The 24,862-nt window shown below is 40.4% G+C and overlaps 1 protein-coding gene across 3 annotated transcripts in view; it reads left to right on the top strand.

Moving 5' to 3' along the window:
* Positions 1-3,905: 3,905 nt before the first annotated feature.
* The window catches only part of TMEM65 (transmembrane protein 65), a 78,510-nt gene continuing 57,553 nt past the window's right edge, over positions 3,906-24,862 (top strand). For all 3 annotated transcript variants that reach the window (XM_035277402.3, XM_035277403.3, XM_035277404.3), the window contains exon 1: positions 3,906-4,732. In XM_035277402.3, the coding sequence (XP_035133293.2) occupies positions 4,432-4,732 (301 nt within the window). In that variant the 5' untranslated portion in view covers positions 3,906-4,431. The remainder of the gene's footprint in view (positions 4,733-24,862) is intronic.

Raw genomic sequence — 24,862 nt, forward strand, 5'->3', positions numbered from 1 at the left:
GCTTAAATCACATTGTTTTTATGGTGGTTCTAAAATGTATCCTCAAATGTTTTGGCATTACTCCTATTAATATGTGGGGTCTATATCCCCTTCCCTTAAACATGGGCTGGTCCTAGCGGTTGGCTTGTAGCCAGTAGAATACAGTGGAAGTAATACTGTGTGACTTCCAAGGATAGGTAGGTCATAAAAGGCCACAGGCTGGTTCTTTTCAGACATTCACTCTGGGGAAAGCCAGCTGCCAGGTGAGAACTTCACATGCTGGAGTGGCTGTGTGAAGGTGCTCTGGTTCTCAGCCCTATTTGAGCTTCCAGCCAGCCACGTGAGTGAGCCACCTTAGCTATTCAGCCCAGCTGAACTTTCAAATGACAGCAGTTGCGTTGAAATCTGATTGACACTACATAAATGACTCCAAAAAATAACTGTCTAAGTAAGTTCTTCCCAAATGTCTGAGCCTCACAATTAAGAGCAAAATAAACTATACAAACTCCTGAGTTTTGGCATAATGCATTTACCCAAAGAGCAGCAATAATAATGAGAAGAGTTTACCAACCAACATAAAACAGTGAGAAGCAAGGGGAAAGAGAAAGCATAGATGAATAAGCTTAGGATAGGCTGAAGCACCTAAATTCTGTTTTATGCAATGTTCTCATGCCTTATCCCTCTCCACCATCCAGTCTTCTCAGCACATAGTGTGGTTACAAGGACCAGACTGGAGAGTAAGTAAGGTGATTCAGCAGACTAAAGGGGCCTGGGCTCAAAATATATCTGTTCTTTTAGAGATCTGAGGGGCAAGTGTGTCTGGTTATAATGGTAGCCGGCATTAGTCTGTTTTGCAGCTGGGAGTTTATTTGCTTCTCTTGGGAGATAAAATTACATGAGGCCATAATAGGGCTACAATGGGTATCATCAGTAGGTGTGCAATATAGGGATGACATGGCTGTCAATCTGAAGGTAGTATGATCTGTACCTTATTAATACTTAAAGTCCACTTTGTCTTTCTGCCTCTTTTATTTTTTATTTGTTTATTTTTTATTACTCACTCTGTCACCCAGGCTGGAGTGCAATGGGCATGGTCTCAGCCCACAACAACCTCCGCCTCCCAGATTCAAGCAATTCTCCTGCCTCAGCCTCCCAAGTAGCTGGAACTACAAGCATGTGCCACCACACTGAGCTAATTTTTGTATTTTCAGTAAAGACAGGGTTTCACTACGTTGGCCAGGCTGGTCTCAAGCTCCTGACCTCATGATCTGCCTGCCTGGGCCTCCCAACGTACTGAGATTACAGACATGAGCCATCACACCTGGCCCTTTCTGCCTCATTTTATCTAAAGCAGCATTTTCATTTGTTCCATCCTTTTTTTTTTTTTTTGAAACAGAGTCTTGCTCTGTTATTCAGGCTGTGGTGCAGTGGCACGATCTCAGTTCACCAGGTTCAAGAGATTCTCCTGCATCAGCCTCCTGAGTAGCTGGCATTACAGGCATGCACCACCATGCTCCACTAATTTGTTTTGTATTTTTTTGGTAGAGACAGGATTTTACCATGTTGGTCAGGCTGGCCTTAAACTCCTGACCTTGTGATCTGCCCATCTCAGCCTCCCAAAGTGTTAGGATTACAGGCATGAGCCACTGTGCCTGGCCTGTTCCATCCTTTTTACCTACGTTCAACACATATCCATTCATTCTGTGTCACATATCTTATAAGTGACTTGCTTCTACATTTTAATTTCTCTTATTTTATAATATAATTAAATATTCTATAGTAATATAGCAAAAACATTACAGCAACCCCCAATAAGCAAACATGTGTTATATCAGGTTTGTGATGTCCTATTTATTGACCAAAACAAATCAAATAGCCAAGCCCACAGTCCATGTAGAAGTGGAATACACAATGGAGCAGATAATAGAAGGTGTAATTCACTGGGGATTACTATTGTAACAATCTGATGCTAACACATAGCTAGAAAATGGTTGATCCAGGGATCAAACTTTCCACAATCTGTCTCTGGAATCTACACACTAAACTGCTATTCTGGAGGTTGTTGGGGAATGGGTTCTTTTTTTCCCCTTTTTTTCTTTGTTCCTGGACAGGGGGAATGGGATCTTACTGAAGAGCTTTTTTCAAACCTCACTTCCCAGGCCCCACCCCCATGAATCAGAATCTCTTGTGCGTAGGGAAATTGTGGGGAGATATGGGGATACTCCCATTAACCTGAGACTGAAATGACTCTGCAGAGGATTCCAATGCCTACTAGGGGATGAAGGGGTTTCAAAGACAAGGAAGATACAGGTTCTGCATTCAAAAAGCTTTCATTTCAACAGAGATCATCTTAATTGTCATTATTACATCACAGAGGCATCACCTTGAAATTTAAAAAAGAAGCAGTTGCTTTCCATGTTTAAGTAAGATCAGTAGTTCTTAAGCTTCCGTGTGTGTTATTATTATTATTTTGAGACGAAGTTTCACTCTTGTCGCCCAGGCTGGAGTGCAATGGCGCGATCTCAGCTCACTGCAACCTCCGCCTCCTGGGTTCAAGCGATTCTCCTGCCTCAGCCTCCCGAGTAGCTGAGATTACAGGCATGCACCACTACATCCAGCTAATTTTGTATTTTTAGTAGAGATGGGGTTTCTCCATGTTTATCAGACTGGTCTCCCGACCTCAGGTGATTCGCCCGCCTCAGCCTCCTAAAGTGCTGGGATTACAGGCGTGAGCCACTGCACCTGGCCGTGTGTGTTGTTATTAACAGGAGGGCTTGCTTAAACCCACATGACTGGATCCAATGCCTACGGTCTGATTCAGGAGGTGTGAAGTTGGGTCCACTATTTCTCATGTCTAAGAAGCTCAGGGACTCACTTTCAGAACCAGAGTTAGAGAAGTAGGCGGCTTTAGTGTTAACAATCCTCCGTTTATTCAGTTTTATATTCTACTTACACGTAGCACATTTACTACATACAAATTTCTGTGCTGAGTGCAGCACTGTTCATGATACAATGGGATTTAGATCTTGATTACACTTGAGCAGATTTATTAAGTGGATTTATTCTCTAAGGGCGCCTAAGTGTCATTAGACAGTTTCAGATAAAGCAGAGATCTCTCTTAGGAAGAGATTAGGGACAGCTTAAGGAAGTTAGGAGAACCTTTGACCTGGGCCTTGAAAAATGCCTAGGACTTGGACCAGGGGAAATCGTGGACAACCAAAGAATTCTTCCCACTTTAGTACGGAGACAAAAAAAAAAAAAAAAAAAAAAAAAAAAATCACAAGCAATCACTAGGAAAGGTCTATGACATTCTTGCCTCTGGCTCTAGTATTAACAATTTGCATGCCAGCGGCTGGAATCTGAACGGGGAAGACTGCTCTCGTGCCAAGGGCTCAGTCTCAGATCCTCCTTGGGCAGGGATGGAACTGGCTTCGCTTTCTCTTTGGAGCGCCCAGAGCGGGTGCCTCAGAGCCGGCCTACTCGGCCGAGCCGGCGATGGGCGCTGACTTGGCAAAGGGCGCAACTGCGGCGCTACGTTTCGGAGCAGAGCGCCGCGAACCCGCCGGGGCTGGGGCAGCAGCGCAGCTCTCCGTCTGGCCAGAGCGGGGCCCCACGCTGCGGCACTTTTCAGAACGAGCTCCAGATGGGGGGGGGGGTCAGCCCCCAGTGGGGGGCCGGGTGGCAGCTGCACTACCCAGGCAGGCGAGGGGTCCAGGGCTCTTTCTCCCTATTCCGACCTGTGGATTTAACGCCAGCGCAGGGTGGCGCACCCCACCTCCTCCCACCTTCACGCACTAGCGGGGGAGGGGACGCGTGCGCGCGCTCCTCCCACAGGCGGGAGCGCGGCCCGAGAGCATGCAGACTGCGCCTGCGCAGTCCCGCTTACACTCCGCCTCCTTCCGCTTCGCCCCGCCCCGTTCCCCCTTGTGCTGCCGCTAGGGGTAGCGGCGGCTGCTGCGGTCTGGGAGCGCGGCTGCTTTGAGGGCTCGGGAACCCTACAGAGTGGGGACGTGGGGAGGCTATAGGGTGAGAAAGCCGGCGGGAGAGGAGGGCGGTGCTGGAGGAGGGCGGTGCGTGGCTGACTCATCCCTCTGGAAGATCAGACTGATCGACACACACACACTCGCCCGCCCGCGTCCCTCCACCTCAGCCGGGTGGCGCCCGCCCGCACCTCCCGCCCGCCCTCTCCGGGCGCTGTCCGGGTCCAGCCGTCTCCGAGAAAGTTTTTCCCATCCTAGGGGCCGGAGCCGCCGCGGGCCTTTTGGAAGGGCAGAGGGACGGAACAGGAGGGAGAGCCGCGCGGGCCCGCGGATTGCATGGTGCCCGGCGCCTCGGCTGCCTGGCAGGAGGACCTCGGGGCGGGGTCGGGCTGAGCCCAGCTACTTTTCCCCTTAGTCGTGCCAGAAACCGCCCTCCCGGACGGCCGCGGGGGTCCCTACTCCTCAGCTAGTCATGTCCCGGCTGCTGCCGCTGCTGAGGAGCCGGACCGCGCGCAGCCTGAGGCCGGGCCCAGCCGCCACCGCGCCCCGCCCGCCGTCCTGGTGCTGCTGCGGGCGAGGGCTGCTGGCGCTCGCGCCCCTCGGCGGCTTCCCGGGCGGCCCCCGGCGGCTGGGCACGCACCCCAAGAAGGAGCCCATCGAGGCGCTGAACACGGCGCAGGGCGCGCGCGACTTCATCTATAGCCTGCACTCCACCGAGAGGAGCTGCCTGCTCAAAGAGCTGCACCGCTTCGAGTCCATTGCCATCGCCCAAGGTAAGGGGGGTGGGTGGGGGGGGGTGAGCCCAGGGGCCCCAGCGCCCTCCTCTTGCCTCCAGACCAGCGGGAGCCCTCCGCGGCCCTCGGCCTTGGGCCCCGCCGCCGCCCCCTATCTGCCCCCTCGCCCGCCTAGCCTCGCGCCTGGGACGGCTGGGGGTGGGGGGAACTTCCGCAGCCCGAGTTTCCCCCAGGCAGGTGGGACGGGCGCGAGTGGCGCCAGGCAGCTGAGGACAGCGCCTGGATAGGTCCTCTCCAGCCTCGGAATCCGGAGCTTCGGCCTAAAATGCCAGGTGACATAGTTGGGATTCTGTTTGACTTGCCCGGTGCCTCCCCTCCCCAGCCCTCCTGTCCCTTAGCCTTTGCTGCTTTCTTTCGAGCGAGTTTGCACCCGCGCAGGTGGCACGCTGTGCCTGCTCCGAGAAAGTGCTACAAACCCGCCTGGCAGGAAGAAACTTTTTGAACGGTTATCAAATGAAGATCTGTGGGTGGGTAGCCAAAAGAAGGGGTGTAGCTTCAAAAGTCAGGGATGCTCTCAGCTGCTTGTTTTCACACACGTCTGGTTGCATTAATTAGAGCAGCCAGAGGAAAAGTTTTTGCCAGAAATGGAAAGATAGATTTAAGTGAAACTCCAGTTGTGTTTTTTCCCAGAGGTTGAAAGAATGAAATAAATAAGGAAGTATATTTTTTGAAAATCTGTAGCTCTGCAGTAAAAGTCAGGCTTATGCTCAAAAGTAGTTTGGAACGATGAAACCAAAACTATTTTTAAGCTAACATGTTAAAATAGGATATTTTAAAAACAAGTCCAGAATGGGGTCGATCAGAATTTGAGTATAGGTGAAAAGGCTAAAAGTTCAGAAAATCAAAAACATGAAAGGAGCAAACTACTAAAATGGTTGTCTTAAAATATTTCCGTCACTTACAGTTATGTAAACAAAACTCATTGCTTCAGTTTGTATTACATTCTGATGTCTTTTAAAGTTTTAAAGTTTACTCCCCTTCTAAACTTGGTAGGTATGTTCACATCTCATAGATTCCTAAGTTTAGAGCACATTGATTCAGATTATGGCATTTGATTTGCCAGAGACTTGAAAGTGTATCTTTAGCTGATGTGCAGGAATGAGGAAATAATTATTTACCTCAAGTAAGCATGACGTTATCTGTACTACTTCAGACACTTGTTTTAGTTGTGGGTTTTAATCACATTTCCCCACCTCCCTCAGTTCAGGGAATGGTGAACCAATTTATAATGGATGATTGATTCCAGACATTGTTTACCCACAGTGCTTTTATAGGGAAATGTAACATCCTATCAATTCCATTATTAAGTATGTAATCATGATGGTATATGAAATCATAATCAAACACTAGGACATTTATAATCTGTGTGTGGACTCAGTATGCAGTTTAAAAGTAGTCAATTCTGAAAATGTGCTCCTTAGAAAATAATGTAGTCAGTCATATACTAGAACATTAATTTTTGAATCTCCACTGACAAAACGATTCAAACACACATTTTACCTTTTCCAATTAATTTCTTGGAAATTCTGCATTGTCAACAAGTTACAAGAGGGTAGGGCCCTGTGAATATAGTGTTATGGCAGTTCTTGAAAAGCATGCCCGCAATGTGACTGAATAAATTTTTTTCTAATACATTATTTTTGTACATGCCAGCAGTATTGCAGTAGCAATGCTACATTTCCTAACGAAGATAATATTTGAAATTCAATATGGTTTTAAATGTTTTGAAAAGGACCTAAACACTTTAATCAGTGGAGATCATTAACATCAGTTAAACTTAGTTATGTAACTAATAGGAGAGAGAAGTTAGTACTTTAAATTGTCTTCTTGGCCCAGGAGAAACAGTCAAGGATATTTGAAACAATGGTCAGATGCTTATCTCTCCTTTTATAAGCTAGAGAACATCAAAGTTTAAATCAGCGATTTTTGCTGATGTTGATGACAAAATGATTGTCCTATAAATCAAATGACACAGATGCTGCTTTTTTGTTAGTATAGTCTTGGTGTTCACTTAGTGCTTTCAGTATCAATACATGTAGTTATTATGGAGATCACTAGAATCATTACTTAGAAAATTACCTATTCATTAATCATTTAAGGTAAAAGGGATTTTGTTATGTTGAGAATACATACAGCTCATTCCATTGCTGAAATCAACATTTTTTTCCCAGTCAGATAAATGAAAAACTCCCGTGTTTTCTTCTATTGTTACTTTTTGAATGATATTTTCAAATACTCAACTAATGTATTAAGTATTGTCTACTAAGTATACTTTCTAACAAAATTAATTCTATCAAAAGGGCTATTTCTTGCCATAGAAAATCTTAAATGTCTTTAGAAAGGGTGCTTGTATAAACTAACAAAGTGTTTTGGATTTGGAATGGAAACGTTACTGAAAAAAAAAATCATCCATGCTTTGATATGGCAGTGGAATCTGCTGTTGAAATTTGGTACATTTGCCCTTTATCTTTCTTATATGTTTATCAGTAGGCATGTGATATAATCTGGGATGAGATAAAGCATTGGAATGAGTTTGTAATAGATAAGGCAGACCTTGTGGGATGTCTTATTATAGTTAAATAGAATATTGTGATTTTAAAAAATTACTAACTGATTTACTCCCCAAGTTTAAAAAATGTTGATATTGCATCTTCAGTTTACCTGCTCAGCTGATCTCTCCTCTTCCATAAACAGACCATATTCTGCTGATAGTGCATTGTTCATGTTTTTACAAGTAATACTGGCAAGCTGACATTATTACAGTTGCCTTTCAACATTAGCCAACATTTTTAAAACAAATTTTCTTCCCAATTTTTGTAATTAGTATTTCCATTTATAATTATTTTTAAAAGCTTTTAAAATCTAGCAGTTTGGTATTGAAAGATAGACAGTGCTCATTGTATTAGCTGTCATTGTGGTATAACAAATTATCCTAAAACACAGTGGCTTAAAACAAGCATGTATTAGCTCCTAATTTCTGAGGCTCAAGAATCCTGTAGCATCTTAGTTGAGTATTTCTGGCTCAGGATCTTATGAAGTTGAAATCAAGCTCTCAGCTGGGGTGATGTCATCTGAAGTCTTGACTGGGGCTGGAGGATCCATTTCCAAGAAGTCTCACTCACATGGCTGTTGGCTAGATGTCTCAATTTCCTCCCATGTGGTCCTCCACAGAGCTGCCTGAGTATTCTCACGACATGGCAGTGGGTTTCCTCCAGAGCAAGTGATGAGAGAGAAGGCTTGCGAGTGTGTGTGCCAAGTGCATGTGTGAGCATGTTTGCAAGACTGCACCTGTGAGAACCTAAGCTGGAAGCCACAGACAGACTTTTATAACAGTCTTAGAAGTGACAGTCTGACAGTCCAACTCTTTTGTCCTGACACAATGTGGGAGAGTACTACACAAGGTTTGAATATAAGGGAGTGGGAATCTTTGGGGGTACATCTTGGAGGCTGGCTTCCACACTTATTTAACATGGTGTAATTAATGCTTATCAGAGAGTTACACAGAGAAACAAGAATTTGCTATTGGAAAGGTACAATGGGAGAGATGTTTTGAAAAAAAGGAGCTTCTTAGGGAATATTTTTTTTAAATGTGTACTTAATATTTAAAAAATGAGATTCTTTTTATACTTAGTAAATAACAGATGTATTGAGGTGAACAGAGCAGTTTTTCTATCAATGTTAGATCTTAATTAGCTTGCATTTTTTGGTTCCTCTATATGAGTGATAATTGTGTCCTTTTGACTTTTTTTTTAAACCATTTATCTACATTTGTATACATTAACCAAATAATTCTAAACTTTAATTTTGTAGTCCTCTGTTTTTTGTGATTGCTTAAGGTAGGGTGAAGAGCTTTGTTTTGAAATCTTGCCATATAGCATAAGAGGACTTCGACAAAACGAAAGACTGGAAGATAAAGAGTTTATACTAAATTGAATATCTAGAACACTTAAAAATAAATTGAGATTTGTTATGGAATCCCTGTTCATTAGAGATCTTGGACCTTTAACAAAATTAGCCTCTTTTTTTCAGCCCATTGCTCAGGATTATTGAGAAAGTAGAAATTCTTTTAAAAATTTTTTTTGAGACAGAGTCTCACTCTGTTGCCCAAGGTGGAGTGCAGTGGTGCGATCTTGGCTCACTGCAACTCCGTCTCCCGCGTTCAAGTGATTCTCCTGCCTCAGCCTCCTGAGAAGCTGGGATTACAGGCGTGCACCACTGTGCCTGGCTAAGTTTTATATTTTTAGTAGCACTGGGGTTTCACCATGTTTGCCAGGCTGATCTCAAACTCCTGACCTCAGGTGATCTGTCCAGCTTAGCCTCCCAAAGTGCTGGGATCACAGTCATGAGCCACCATGTCCAGACTGTATTAGTTTTCTATTTCTTCTGTAACACCACAAATACAGTGGCATAAAACAACATATTCTCTTAGAGTTCTCAAAGTCCAAAGTTTAAAATAAGTCTTAAGGGACTAAAATCAAAGTGTCAGCAAGGCTCTGTCCTTCTGGAGACTTCAGGGGAGAATATGTTCTTTGCTTCTTTCATCTTTTGGGATTCCTTGGTTCCTGGACACATCACTAAAATCCCTGCTCCCTCATCTTCTCCTTCATTGACCTTTTAACCTCCCTCTTATAAGAACCCTCATGATTATATTTAAGTTTTACCTGGATAATCCAGGATAATCTCACTTTCTCGAAATCCTTAATTTAATTACATTTGCAAAATTCTTTTTGCCATATAATGTAACATATTTACAGGTTAGGGAATTAGAATTTGGGGTATCTTTGGGGGCCATTAATCATCCTACCACAGACTTATGACCTAGCTTTGGAAGTTCCAGAACATCATTTCTGCTGCATGTAATTGGTCAAGCAAGTCACTAAGGCCAGTCCAGATTCAAGGGAAGGGAAATTAAAAGGAGGACAGAAAGGTGATTCCTTATCTATCAGACTTCTCACCTCTCTATTAAATAGATCCTTTGGGTAATTGTTTTCCTTCATTATGTTGTCTCTTCATTTCTAAGTTCTTGACTAAATTCTAAATATTAGAAACTTGGGAAATATGGCTTTCAGGTAAGTCAAACACTTAACATCTATAGTTTAATTTACTAGTAATTAATTTGCTGTTTTTCACCTTAATAGTAATTTATTGCTTATTTATTATTTCTGGTAAGCAAATTTTTATGAACAAATTTGTGGATAGGAAAATTAAAGTAATATAAAATCAGTAATTTATAGGGTCGTCCAGAGGATCAGGTGGAACTACAGATAATAGATGATCTTGAATGTTTGGGATGATGTGATATTGTTTTCATTTTTCTAAAAATAATGATGAGTTTGCATAACCACAGTCTTGTCTGGTTTCCTTTGGTGTGTTTGGATATAAAATAACTGGAACAAATAGGGACTCAATCCTGAGTGTAGATTTTATTAGCATCTTTCCCAAGTCATCTGAATTAATTAGTATGTAGCTTTATAGGACTCTAGCCTTGTCTTTGACTCAGAGGTTTATGTTTGCTCTAAGTAAAGGAAAACACGTAAAAACAAGTAGTTATATATTAAAATTACCTCGGACAGACAATACGAGATAAGAGTAAATAAGAGGTTCTTGTAGATAAAAGACTGTTGGTGACAAAATCATTTCTCTTAAGCTCTAAGACATTTACTTTGATTGCTTTTGATGGTAAAATATTTGAACATACTGCATTTTTTCTCTGCCTTAGTAAAAGTATAATGAACATAATTTAGCTTCTACCAGATGTCGGAGTTCTTATATACTATATTTTAATACAATAAGTTTCTTTGGGGTTACTTCTGTTTGTAGACATACTAGTCATTACACCAAATGCTTCCAGAACACTGCTGTTTCAGTTGGCAGGCTTTTTAGATTCTATCATAGTGGTAGTGAAATGTGTTGGACTTAGTTTGCCCCTCCCTCCTCCTCAGCACTCTCAGACTATTCTACTCTATTCTCATTCATTCCTTGTAGTTATGGTAAACTCTTTTCTGCTGTGTAAAGAGGTCTGCTTCTTGGCATTCTGTTTTTGTTTCTAAAGTCTGCTTTTACCTCTGCCAATTGTCACTCTTCCATTGTTTTTGATTTTCTTCTTTTTCTTTTACTTTTTATCTCTTTTTACTTCCCCCCCTTTGCTTTTCAGTAGGGTTTAATCTTGATGGACATTTCAAGGATCACTGTTCTCTTTTGTGTTTTCAGCTAACTAGTTGCCTCTATTATATTATTATTGATTTTTGACTCTTTAGCTCTTACACTTAAGATCTTATTTTTGATAATATCCCTCATAATAGGATTTCTGGAATATTCTACTGCAAAGGTTATGGTATTTTGTGCAAAAATCCTTTAAATTCTTTTACTAAAGTTGTACTAGATAACAGAATTGCTCTAGATTACCTACTGGCTAAATGGGGAAGAATCTGTGCAGTTGCTGACCCTTTTTGTTGTTACATGGATGAATATATCAGTTATTATAGAGATTCTGTCGTTGGGGATTAATGAACAGGCTGCTTGGTTGAAAATGCATTAGAATGAAGCAGTTAACTGTGGAAATGGCTTAAAATTGTCATGGTTAAAGATACAGTTGACAAGAAAATTTGGTTATTTCTGTGGTCTACAATAATTAATTTAAAATGATGACTATAATTAGGACTGATAACATACCAAGACACATCAGAATGTTAGGAAGCTAATACGATTTTGGAATATATATTAGTATCATATACATAAACTATAACGCCAAGAAGGTTAAACATCATTTCTCATTTGACAGTGCTTCCCATGTACTTTAACGTACCTGATAAGCTTCTTTATTCTCTCTCTTTTGGATGCTGCAGGGCCCTCTGTGTAATGTCCCAAAGTTAGCTTTAGGTCAAAGACTTAATTTTGAATTTGAAATTCGATTTTGAAAGCGCATCAAATGTATTAAAGATTTAAAGCACTTAATCAAAATAGGACCAACGATCACTGTAAAATAATAGTTATACTTTTAGCCAAAGTGGTAATTAAAAGAGTTTTAAAAGCGAAACCCTTTATTCTTTGATAGAGAAGTGACTCTGTTTTCCACACAATTAGAAATCCTAATGTTGGAAATGGGTTTATAACATTGGGAAAAATCTGCACTGAGAAAGTGGATCACTCAGCAAGGCTAGTTTACTTCCTGCAGGAAGGATGCAACTTGCCTGCAGTCTTGCCACAAGAGTACACCTGAACAAAGGAGAAAGGGACATTTATAACTTTTATAACCTGATGCATTTGTCCTACTGCTGTGTCCAGTTTCCATTGGCCAGAATGGGACCTCACATTCTATGCTTGACCCGATTGGCTAAAAACTTGGACATTTCCTGAATAGATAAGGGGCAAAGAAGGAAGAAGAGGAAGCTAGTCAGGAGAAGGTCAGGAGGGTTTCCAAATAAGGAATGGCATGCTCCAGGGTTTGGAGCTTGCCCAGTTCTGTTCAGACATGCTGGAGCGAGTCAAGGTAGCTGATTCAAGGCATAGCTGATTTAGAGAGTATATATACATGGGTATATTTTTATGCTAATGGTGGATAATGGCCATAGAGCAAGAGATTGTAACTCCTTATAACGTAGTCTAAGATATAAACTTTGAAGAAGAACTTTCCCATCTCTTACAACCTTTTTTTATTTCATAATTCTTCTTCAAACTTTTCTAATAGGTCCTTGCTTCATTGTTCGGCTTGGTCTTCTAACAGAAGTAATTTCTCTGGACAGGATGGAGGAGGAGTTGGAGATAGGTTAGCGAGGGTAGTATTAAGGAGCCTTTGCACAAGTCCTCGAATACAGGGTATAACACAACATCCTCCAAGAAGTATACCTAATACCATTCTGAGGGAAGTGAAGACTGGTGCCAAAGTGTTCTTCCATTTGCTGAATCAGTTCTCTAGCCAGTTTGAAATGGGGTTATTTCTTCCTGAATTTTTGGCTAGTTCATTAGATAGGACCATAAGTCCCTGTAAGGCTCTCATGATACTTCCATTTGGAGCTGTGTTATTTGGAATGAAAGTACAACATTGGGTCTCAATCATTACACAAACACCACCCTTTTCAGCTAATATCATATGAAGAGCAATCCTGTTTTTTCATGCCATTTGGCTGGTAGACCTTAACTGTTCTGTGATTCCCTTAACTGCATACTTGGTATAGTTAACAAATTGTTGTTGATTATAATAAATATAATTTATCCAGTCTACACTTTTATTTATTGTCACCCACCAGAATAGTATTGATTCAAATACAGCAGCTGTCTGATCTCTGGCTTTAAATTCATTTGGAACTCCTCTTGGGACCCCAATTGTATCTAGGTACACATGAGAATCAAAAGACCTATATGGGGCTCCTTTTGTATGTTGTTGGTGGGTTTCCTCTATCTTTGGTTGATGAAATGTCTGGGTAAAAGGGATAGCTAATTGGACTAGAGCCCAAGTACCACTCCAATTATTTGACAGAGTATCCAGTAAGGGTCCCCTATAATACCACTATATGTCTGCTCGGGGATGACTGATGGAAGACTGATGGGTTAGCTCTCCAAAGTGCCTTACTTCACTACATCCTATGAAATTTCCAAGGAATATTGAGTTCTCCTCCTGCCATGAGAGGCATGAGGCAAATCCTACCTCAGAAGATAGAGGTTGAATGGCCCTCAGGGGCCGACTTCACACGGTGTTGAACCTCAGGAAATAGTAGAGAAAGAACTTGGCACAATTTGTTATTCCAGGTGTTGGAATCCAGAGAAAGAGCTACTATGCATTCCATGCCCACTTGATTTGAGAACCATCCAAGTAGAAAGGGGACAACCTGGGCCTCTGGCCTACTATGCACACAAGCATAATAGTCACTTTTATTTAAGGTGCGATTGGAATATTTAATCCATTCTAACCAGGCATTTGCATCCTTATATCCTGTTTCAATGGATATGGTTTCCCTTAGATCCTCTACTTCTACCATTGAGACTTTGGTTTTGTCTTTGTGTCTAGGAGGAGTGATTGATAAAGAGGTTGAAGGAGCAATAAAGTGCATTTCAAAAATTTCTTTAGGATCCTGTCCTGAAATGTCGGCTCCTATACCATAAATACGACTTAATGAAGGGGAAGAGTTTTCAGATGTTGCAATAACAATAGTAAGCCATATAGGATTACATTGGTTATTTTGACAGCTAGAAGGAGTAATTCCTTTGGTGAAGTGGATATATAGGTTTAAGGACTGACAAAGACCTGTGGAAGCAGTGCATCTTAAACCTTTAGTGTTCCATATATTAGACTAAGCAGAACATAGAGATTCTGTTTTAGATGGGCAAGAGTCTGATTCCTACCAATTAATACAGCTACTATTCCTTGGATTACTAGTATCCTTAGAGGAACTCATTGTATCTTCCTAATCTGAGGAAGTCTAAGAGGCACAGAGACATCTTTCTTAAGCAGCAAGCTGTCCTTGGTTATGCATATCTCCACAAGGCATAACTAAACAGATACCAAAGCAACAACTTGAGGTGAGCCAGATCTAATCACATTAATAACAAGATGGGGAGTAGTTAAAGGGAAGAAAAGAAACAAGAAAGATAGATGGATTAAGCTTTTCTTAGCTTTAACTTGGTAGGGTCTGATCCCGTAACAAATAGCCCATGATTCTAATGGTAATGACGCTTTCTTGATTCGGGTGTGATGTGTGCATCTCCTTCCTGCTGTACAAACGGCAGTCTTGGCGGCTAGCAGCACAAGGTAGGGTAGTCTCCAGGCTGCTGCTAGTGTACTAAAAATTCTAGGAGTGGTGCCTGTGCTAAGAGACCTTCTATAATCTTTGTTAAAGAGCTTAGTAGTTTAAGAAAAAGTTTAATTTTAATGTTCACTTTACAGAAAAAAACCTCTTTAACTTTAGCTAATATGTTTACACACCGAATTTCCTTGACAATGAACATTTCAAAACTCACTTAAACTTTCAAAGCAAAAGTTATACATTTCTTGCATAAATTCCTTTTTATAACATTTTCCACAACTATCATAGACAATCTTAACTTTGTTTTATAACTTTCCTTACTAAAGGTGCATTCTTATAAGTTTCTTAATATTTCTCTTCGTCCTAATCTTTCTCCTTTGTCTCATTTTCTCTTTGCCTCTTTCTCTCTCTCTCTCTGACTCTCTCTCTCTCTGACTCTGTGTTTCTCTCTCTCTCTGGCTCTCCATTTCTACTGTTTCTTCCCTTGAAAAGAGAATACTTAGAATGGACATTAACTCGGTCTAAGTTTTCCCTCTGGGGCAATAAAAATGTTGAAATCTTTTTTAGGAACTTCTGCATATCAATAGGCATCCTTAGATGAGACTAATTGAGCAGTCCTCACTTTCAAATGTAATGAATTACCTTTAGTAAAATTTTGCTCTCTTTAAGTGTTTGCTGCTTCCAGGGCTTAATATTTATAAGGTATAGGTAGGTATAGCCAGAAGGTTGAGTACTCAGTTCTTCAGAAATTAAGGAGCTTAATCCAAAACACTGAATCTTGGTTTTCATTCTTAGATCACCTTGATCAATTTAACCAATGATTTTTCCCTACCTAAGAGTGAAAGGAAAAGAAACAAATGGGGTAGAACATAAAATTTCCCATGAATTTCCAAAAGCCAAAGCTTGCATCCCTGTAAATTACCCCAAATTTACTGGTAGTAAATTTGCGATTTACTACCAGTTTCTTTCTGACCCAGTCAGACATACTGAGGCCTCTAACTGGATCCATGCCAGTTAATGATTAGATCCAATTCTGTACTGGACCCAGTCCAGTTTCTGTCACAACTTCCAAATTCAGTTCAGATGGAAACATTGCTCAAACTCAGATAGCTAAAAACATACATCCATGGAGCTTTGGAATCCTAGAGAGAACCTACCCATAATCCCCATTTGCTGTGAGAGAGCAGTCGACACAGTGTATCCTGTGGGTATCTCACTTGGTCACTTGTTTCTGGGGGTTGCTGGAAGCTTGTCTTTGGATCCCACTTCTGACACCATCTGTTAAGTGAAAACTTTAGACAAATTAAATTGAACAGTTTATTTGAGCAAAGAATGATTTACAAATTGGGTAGCACCCGAACCAGAATATATTCAGAGCCACTCTGGAGTTGCTTCATGGTCAGAGGGGATTTATGGATGGAAAAAGGAAAGTGATGTATGGAAAATGGAAGTGAGGTGCAGAAGCAGGCAGATTGGTTACAGGTTGGCATATGCCTTATTTGAACGTGGTTTGAAGAGTTTGCTACCTGTGAATGCATTGAAGTATGGCTGCTGCGGTGATTGGCTGAGACTCAGCTATTTGTTACAAGAGTAGATTACAGTCTGTTTATGTATCCAGTTAGGTTATAGTTCATTATATATGGAGAAACTTTTAGGCTTAAGTATATAAGAAGTCAGCATTAGGCTAAACTTAATTTAACAACACCATCTTCACTACCATTGCTTACCGATTATTGAGTACTTGTGTGCTAGACATATTGAGCTGAGTTTTTATGTGATTGTTTTGTTTACTTTTCTTGGAGGGAGAAGGAATTATCTCAGTTTTATAGATTAATATACTAATGCTAAGATGAGCTTACCCCAAATCCTTCAACCAGTATATCAGAGTAGAGTTAATAACAACTTTGGCTAGGTGTAGTGGCTCATGCCTGTAATCCCAGCATTTTGTGAGGCCAAGGTGGGTGGATCACCTGAGGTCAAGAGTTTGAGACTATTCTGGCTAACATGGCAAAACCCCAAATCTACTTAAAATACAAAAATTAGCTGGTTGTGGTGGCAGACATCTGTAATCCCAGCTACTTGGGAGGCTGAGGCAGGAGAATTGCTTGAACCCAGGAGGTGGAGGTTGTAGTGAGCTGAGATCATGCCATTGCACTCCAGCCTAGGCTACAAGAGTGAAACTCTGTCTCAAACAAAACAAAACAAAACAAAAACCAAAAAAACAGTGGTGTCTGAAGTCAGAAAACTAGTATTTAGGATTTGTAACTCATAAATCTGTAATCTTTAATTTTCCTTTAGATTTTTGAAAGATTTTTTATTTTTATTTATTTTAGAAATGAATTCCTAACTCAAATGAATGATTTTTTGAAACAAAAATCTGACATTTAACCCATAGGAAAGCTTTCCAGACTTTGAGTTCATTTTCAGCTCTCTGGGTACTCGGCACTTGTGAGATAACTATCTAAAGATATCCAGTAGTTAATTGTATGTATCAACTCTGGAGCTTCAGAGTAAGAGTCAAATTTGGGAATTCTACCCTATGGTAGTAACTAGGGCTAGGTGGTATAAATAGAGTGATAGGAGAAGATCCCAGGAGAGAATACTGAAAAGCACCAGTGTTTATTGGAAGAAAAGAGGAAGAAGAACAAGAACTACAAATAGAGTGAGGAATAATGTCCAGAGTGACAGGGGAAAGATAATAATGATATCCTAGAAACTAAGAATAGGATAGGGCATTTCAAGAAAGAGGGAATTAGCCCAGGAATGATGGCTCACACCTGTAATCCCATCACTTTGGGATGCCGAGGTTGGAGGATTGTTTGAGTTCAGGAGTTTGCAACCAGCCTGGACAACACGGTAAAACCCTGTCTCTACTGAAAATACAAAAATTAGCTTGTCATGGTGGTGCATGCCTGTGGTCCCAGCTACTTGGGAGGCGGAGTTGAGAAGATCACTATAGCCTGTGAAGCAGAGGTTGCAGTGAGCTGAGAACGCACCACTGCACACCAACCTGGGTGACAGAACAAGACCCTGTCTCAATAAGATAAAATAAAATAAATTTAAAAAAAAGGAGTGATCTGATGTTTTAGATGGGTCAAGTAAGAGGAATATTGGGGCTGAGGTGTGTGTGGGGTCCATTAGATTTAATAATGTGAAAGAGATTGATGTCTTTGTCAGAGCAGTTTTAATGATAGCTATGTGAGGAGAAGCCAGATTTTATTTGGCTGAGAAGGGAGTATCAATAAGGAAGGATTCAACTTTCTGAAGGGAACTTTGGATATGGAAGGGAGATGTTGGGCAATAGCTTGATTTTATTTGAGATCATCTCTTTAAAGTCAGAAATTGAATTTATTTTATGTATATGTTACTGGTGTAGAGACAAAGGGAAATCTGCTTTGCCCTCTGAAGATTAACTGACAAAAGGCAGATTAATAAGAGAAATGGCCTACAAATGTATTAGCATGCATGGGGAAAGTCACAGAGTGATTACCCAGTATCCTAATGGGGCCCACATACTTATTTAAAAAGGGAGGGAAGGGATGGGTAATATAGGTATGTATTAGGCCAGTCTTGTACTGTTATAAAGAAATACCTGAGACTGGGTAATTTATAAAGAAAAGAAGTTTAACTGGTTCACCGCTCAGTAGGCTATATAAGTATGGCAGCATTTGCTGCTGGGGAGGTTTCCGGGAGCTGTTACTCTGGGCAGAAGGCAAAGTAGGAGCAGGTATTTGACATGGCAGGAATAGGAGGAAGAGAGACTGGGGGGAGGTGCCATATACTTTTTTTGAGCCAGAGTTTCGCGCTTGTTACCCAGGCTGGAGTGCAATGGTGCGATCTCGGCTCACTGCAACCTCTGCCTCCTGGATTCAGGCAATTCTCCTGCCTCAGCCTCCTGAGTAGCTGGGATTACAGGCACGCACCACCATGCCCAGCTAATTTTTTTGTATTTTTAGTAGAGACGGGGTTTCACCATGTTGACCAGGATGGTCTCGATCTGTTGACCTCGTGATCCACCTGCCTCGGCCTCCCAAAGTGCTGGGATTACAGGCTTGAGCCACCGCGCCTGGCTGAGCCATACACTTTTAAATAACCAGATCTGGTAAGAACTCACCATCAAGAGAGTAGCACTGAGGGGATGGTACTAAACCATTCATGAGAACTCTGCCCACTTGATCCAATCACCTCCCACCGGGCTCTACCTCTAATACTGGGGTTATAATTTGATGTGAAATTTGGTGGGGTTACAGATCCAAACCATATCAAGGTTGATATGCTGAGGAGCAATAAATGATTACTACAAAAGATGAGTGGATCAGGGAACAGAGATTAATTTTTAACTGTAGACAGAGATGTTATCTTGTGGGTCTGTTCGGGTTTGGTTACCTTCTTTGTCTTCTTTTCTTCAGTAAATAATGAGATAACAGGAAGGATCAGGAAGAACAATTGTTCTGTGTGATGGGTCTGTCTGGTCTTTATGTAGACGGAGGAAAGTCTCTGGCTCCAGAGTCTGTTACCACTAAGGGCCTCTCATATAAAATACTCATTATACCAGGGAGTCATATTTTGGGGCTTCAGTAGTATACTTATTTTTTATAGAAGGTCTTGTGTAGAATTCTAGTTCATTAGTGATATTATTCTCATACTATATGAATTCAAGTTTCCAGTTTTCCACTTACTTGGTTCCATTCTGATTCTCAATATTTTATAAATTAGAAAACTGCATTCTTCTTGTTCCATACTTTGAAATATGATTTTACAGCACATTTTTCTATAGCTGGGAATAATAACTATCTTGTAGGCACAGGTCTAAAGAGGGGATCTCCTTACATTTCTGTAATGTCAAAGATCTTATTATGTATCTCTACATGTTTTGAGGAAACTTAAAATTGACCAGAACATTTCATTATGAAAGCTTCAGTATCACAAGTAGGCAAATCATGCCTTTTGAAAAGCAACATTGTGTAGAAAATGTGCAGGCCACTTAGCAGGTAAGATCTTTTCATGATAACCTTCTTTGGTAAGAAGCTGATAGATGAAATGGAATTTTTAAAAAATTGTTTTTGAAACAGAGCCTCACTCTGTCTACCAGGCTGGAGTGCAGTGGCACAATTTTGGCTTACTGCAACCTCCACATCCCAGGCTCAAGTGATTCTCCTGTCTCAGCCTCCCAAGTAGCTGGGATTACAGGCACGCACCACCGCGCCCAGCTAATTTTTGTATTTTTAGTACATACGGGGTTTCACCATGTTGCCCAGGCTGGTCTTGAACTCCTGACCTCAGGTGATCCACCTGCCTCAGCCTTTCAAAGTGTTGGGATTACAGGCGTGAGCCACCGTGATCAGCCTTGAAATGGAATTTAAATAGAATTTGCCAGAATTTATATTTGTACTGTCTGCCAAATATGCAGATGAATTATCAAAGTCCATCTTTTGGTTTTTCTTTTCCTACAGTTTCATTAAAATTTTCATGGAAATCAAGAAGATGATATGAAACTTCATTTTTCAAATTAGAGTACCTAAGAGCTAAGGGAACTTTTTGTTGTTGTTATTGCCATGTTTCAGTGTATCATTCTTTATATGGTAGGAAGTATGATTGTTGGAACGATCTGATTGAATCAGCTCTGCACTGTAAAGTGCTAACACATTTGTTTTTAAAATTTTCCATTTTGTTTACTCAATGGACATTTTAGTTGCAGTCCCTGAATCAGAAAATGTAACTTCATACAGTTTCATAGAGCAGCCAAGGGAACAATACAATACATAATGCATGTTCGATTGTATGATATGTCCAAGTTAATTCAGTGGCCACTATTTGGGAGTGGGTATCTTTATCTTCTAATTGAGTTAGAAATACTTACCAGTCTAGTCCTGGATTTGTAACATTCAGTTACAGAGTTACAAAAGAGACTTTTCACATCCTCTTTTCCACATGCTCAATCCCAAATTCTTTTCTGCATATTGTATAGTACGCTGTACTTGGTTGTTACCTCCCAAATTTAGTTGCATGCATTCTTCCATTGATCATTAAAATAGCAGAGCCGTTTAATTGTGCCAGTGCTAGTCTCATCATGCTGGTGTTTGTGTTATTCTTCTCATTTTTATTATCTAAATTCATAGAAAACATGGTCATAGTATTCATAATGTTAAAAAACAAAGCAGTATTATTTCAATACACTTCGCAACAGTTCACAATAAAAGTCAAAAACAGATTGTTAATGTTCAGGATTACAACACACTTAAGTGGCATTACTAGGAATGGTGTAACAATGGATAGTTCATAACTGTGAACTGTAAATCATGGTTGCCAGCATTAGTGGTCAAGGAAAAAAAATACAGAACAGTGTTAGCAACTAAGGAATGGAGATAATCTATGCCAGATCCATTTAATACTAAAAACCATACTGATGTTAGTCCCTGTTTCGGGGACCTTTGTATAGGTTTTGTACTTTCCTTCAATCTTCTGCACTCATTACCTAAAAAGAAACATTTTGTATTCCAGGGAAGGGTTCCCTGGGACATAGGACTTTCAGTGCTAAAACTGAAACAGTCCTGGGTAGGCTACCCTACCTGCCCTAATGCTGGCAGTACTTTTTGTTCCCACAGATTAAGGATTGACTCATAGAGACTGGGAGAAGGATCCATGAGTTTCATGTTCTTCCTACAATACTGCTATTCCCCTCCTTCAGGTTTCTACTGTAGTGGGCATTTTCTTCAGACTTTCTTAGCTTTTTTTTGTGTGTGTCTGGTGGGATTTCTGGCAACAGAATCTGAAAGAAGGTGTAGATTGCCCCAATTTATGCATACCCTAGTAGCTTCACACTGCCTGAAAATCTCCCACTCTGCCTTTAGCTGTTCACCTACTGTTTAGCTGTACCCTTCTTATGGTGTCCAGTTGCATCTGTCCTAAATAAGCAAGTACTAGTATTCTCTCTGTCCTTGCAGGTGCCTGCCTCTCTAGAGCCGGTTGATTGCTCTGTGACTTCGGTTTCTTATGGTTTGGAAATAAGCCATCAATTTATATTGAATTTGACTGTGTTTCATTGTAAGGGTGGGATGAAGCCTCTATGTGTTATATCACACAGTGAAAACTAGAACCCTGCTTCCCAAAGTTTAATTTGCGTACATCATCTAGGAATCTTATTGAAATTGTGTTTCATTAGGTTTGAAGTGGAGCTTGAGATTCTGTATTTCTAACAGATTCCCAGGGATTTCAGTGCAACAGGTCCAGGGACAATATTTTGAGTAGCAAGGTTACAGAAAGTATTTTTGTTTTTAAGATAGGAAAAAGTTGAAGACATGTAGATAATAGATTCAGGTATTCTTGAATTGTGAAAGGAAATAGGCAAACATGTGATAATCATAATATAAGATGTACATTTTGTGAACTGGCTGAATTTTATGTGCGTGAGATATATATTATGGTTTAAAAAAATCCTAGAATTTTTTTTTTTTCTGCTCAAAGGGACTTCTTAATGACAATTTGAAAAAAGGTGAATTGTTAACTCTGATTTTGTAGCTATGCAACAATCACTTTTGAGAAATACATGCTGTGTAAGAGATGTATTCTTGCTTATTTTCTTTTACTTCCCATTATTATCTGGAATACACAGTCCATTGGATAGTCTAATTTCTTTATTAAACTGTGACCCTTATCATACTTTTTTCTTTTCTGCTTTTTTTTCATGTTGTTCTCCCGTGTTTTTCCCACCTTTTTTTTTATTTTATTCCGTTTTACATTTTGAAACAGTCTTTAATTTACAGAAGAATTTCAAGTATGGCACCAGAAAGTTTTTTTCTCCTCTCCTAAATCATTAGATGATAACTTTCTGATATGATGCCCTATCATTCCTTTCACAGACTGACTTCCTTGGCAAGCAGTTTCTGAGACAAAGATGAACATGCAAGTAGTTGATTGAATAGTGCTGTTGGAATCCTCACCTTGGGAAGGGAAGTGAAGGGAAAGAAGGAGGCTTGGGCAGAGGTAGAAGTAAAATAGTGATATAGTTTCAGTGGAAACTTCAGCTGACACTGTAGGGAGTTTTGGAGATGGAATGACACTTTTGTGTTGTCTTGAGTTGGGTGAGAGGTTTGAGCCTCTGCCTTTGTGAAAACAAGCCATTAGATATGGAATACCCTGGGCAGGGTATGGATCCTTGAGTGAGGCAGCATTCTTCAGCTGAGTCAAATCCCCAAGATAACTGATTGTTGAAGGCTGTTTCTTATCAGGACTTCTGATAGCTAAGGATCAGATTATGTACCACAGTGTCCACTGCGACTGGAGTACTGTGCTATGTATTTCCTATAAACAAGAACATTGTCCTGAATGGCCACAATATAACATGGGTACCTTACTACCTTCTAGTACTCTGATGTTGTTCAAGTTCCACCAATTATCTCAGTAATTCTTTAGAGCAAAAAGATTCAGATTAGAACTATACATTTAGTTCTGATTTAGTTTTTACCTATTTTTAATTTCCATCCATCTGGAACAGTTCCCTAGTCTTCCCTTTTAGCTGCATTGACCTTGACACTTTTGGGGATTATAGACCAGTTTTTTTGTAGCTTGTCTTTGGGTATTTTGTAGCATGTCTTTGAGATAAACCAATTTGGATTTCTCTCTTTCTTTATGAATATATTTCAGTTATGCATCTTTAACAGGAATATCACAGAATCAATGTTATAATCTTTTTCATCCTATCATGTGGCCCATGATTTCAATTTATCCTTAGTGATGTTAACTTTGGACATTTGACTAACATGGTATCTATCTGACTTATCCATTCAAAAGTTACTATTTTCCTTTTTATAATTGATAAGTCTTTTGTGAAGTGATACTTTGAGTCTATGAAATATCCCATTCCTCATTATTCATTTTAACAATTTATATCAACATATACTAATGGATTTCTATTCAATGGGTTATAATTTGTAACTGTCATTTTTGATTTTCCAGCTACCCCATATTTGGCCATTAGGAACCCCTTCAAGTTGGTTTCTGTGTCTTTTTGACCTGTCTCTATTACTCCTTGAATAATTCCTGTCTTGAATAATCCACAAGATATTCCAGACTTATCTTGCACTTTTCCTGCTCTAGCCCTACAATCAGCCATTTTACAAGAAACTCTGGTTTCTTTCAGTGTGGAATGGTATTGAGAAACCAAGATCTGGGCATTAGATGTGCTCATAACTATTAGGGTGTTGCCCTAAGAGTAGATGGAGCTAGTAAAGAAATGAATATGTGTATTTATATGCATAATCTATATTATTTATAGTTCTATGTATCTCTATATATTATAAAATAAAGATTCATTATAATTTCTTCAATACCAATTTAATACCACAGGGCATGTTCTAGTTTTCTTACTTTCTGTATTTATAACTCTGTTCTCTGATGGAGAAATTCCTAGCTCCTATTATTTTTAATATATTTATTCATTTTTGACCACTACTCCTATCACCAAAATCTCATCACTGCTACTGCCCACATATTCCTATACAGATGCCCTCCTCACACCAATTTGGGCACTGACACCCTGAGCCACAATCCCTTCCCCTTACCATGTGGAAGCCTTTCTCAACCAACTGGGTTCCTTTTTTCTTTTTTTTTTGAGACAGAGCCTCCCTCTGTTGCCTAGGCTCTAGTGTAATGGCATGATCTCTGCTCACCGCAACCTCTGCCCCTTGGGTTCAAACAATTCTCCTGCCTCATCCTCCCCAGTAGCTGAGATTACAGGCTTGTGCTACCACATACCATGCCCGGCTAATTTTTGTATTTTCAGTAGAGATGGGGTTTTGCCATGTTGGCCAGGCTGGTCTCAAACTCCTGACCTCAAGTGATCTGCCTGCCTCAGCCTCCCAAAATGGGTGTGAGCCACTGCACCTGGCCCAGTTGGTTTCTGACATCTTGTACCAGACTGACCTCCCTGTGTGGATACACCTCATACTGCTTGAGCTCTAAAACCCTGTTCTAGGCTACTGTGGCTTCCACTGCCTCCTACTCAGATGCTGTCTCACTCATTTCTTCCTCATGGCTTTTGGACAGAACTTTATGGGAAAGAGAAGAGAAATCCCACCTCTTCTCACTTACTTAAATCCTGTAATACTTTAAGGCCAAATCCTTCATCTTCTTGGACTCTGTCTCCCACTTCTTAGGGAAATGATTTCTCCTTTCTGGAAACGTACACTGTATTTTTTTGTTCTGTAATCATCATGTCTATTTGTATATCCTACTGACTCCATGTCACACTTTGTGATCAGGGGCTATTTTCTGTAATTTTTTTTCCCTTTAGTAGCCTTTAAGAAGTTTTTTTTTTTAAGTGACAAATACAAAGGCAGATACCATAAAAACCTACTAGTTGATTTATGAT

Source organism: Callithrix jacchus, chromosome 16 (genome assembly GCF_049354715.1).
Source record: "Callithrix jacchus isolate 240 chromosome 16, calJac240_pri, whole genome shotgun sequence".
Classification (NCBI taxonomy): Eukaryota; Metazoa; Chordata; class Mammalia; order Primates; family Cebidae; genus Callithrix; species Callithrix jacchus.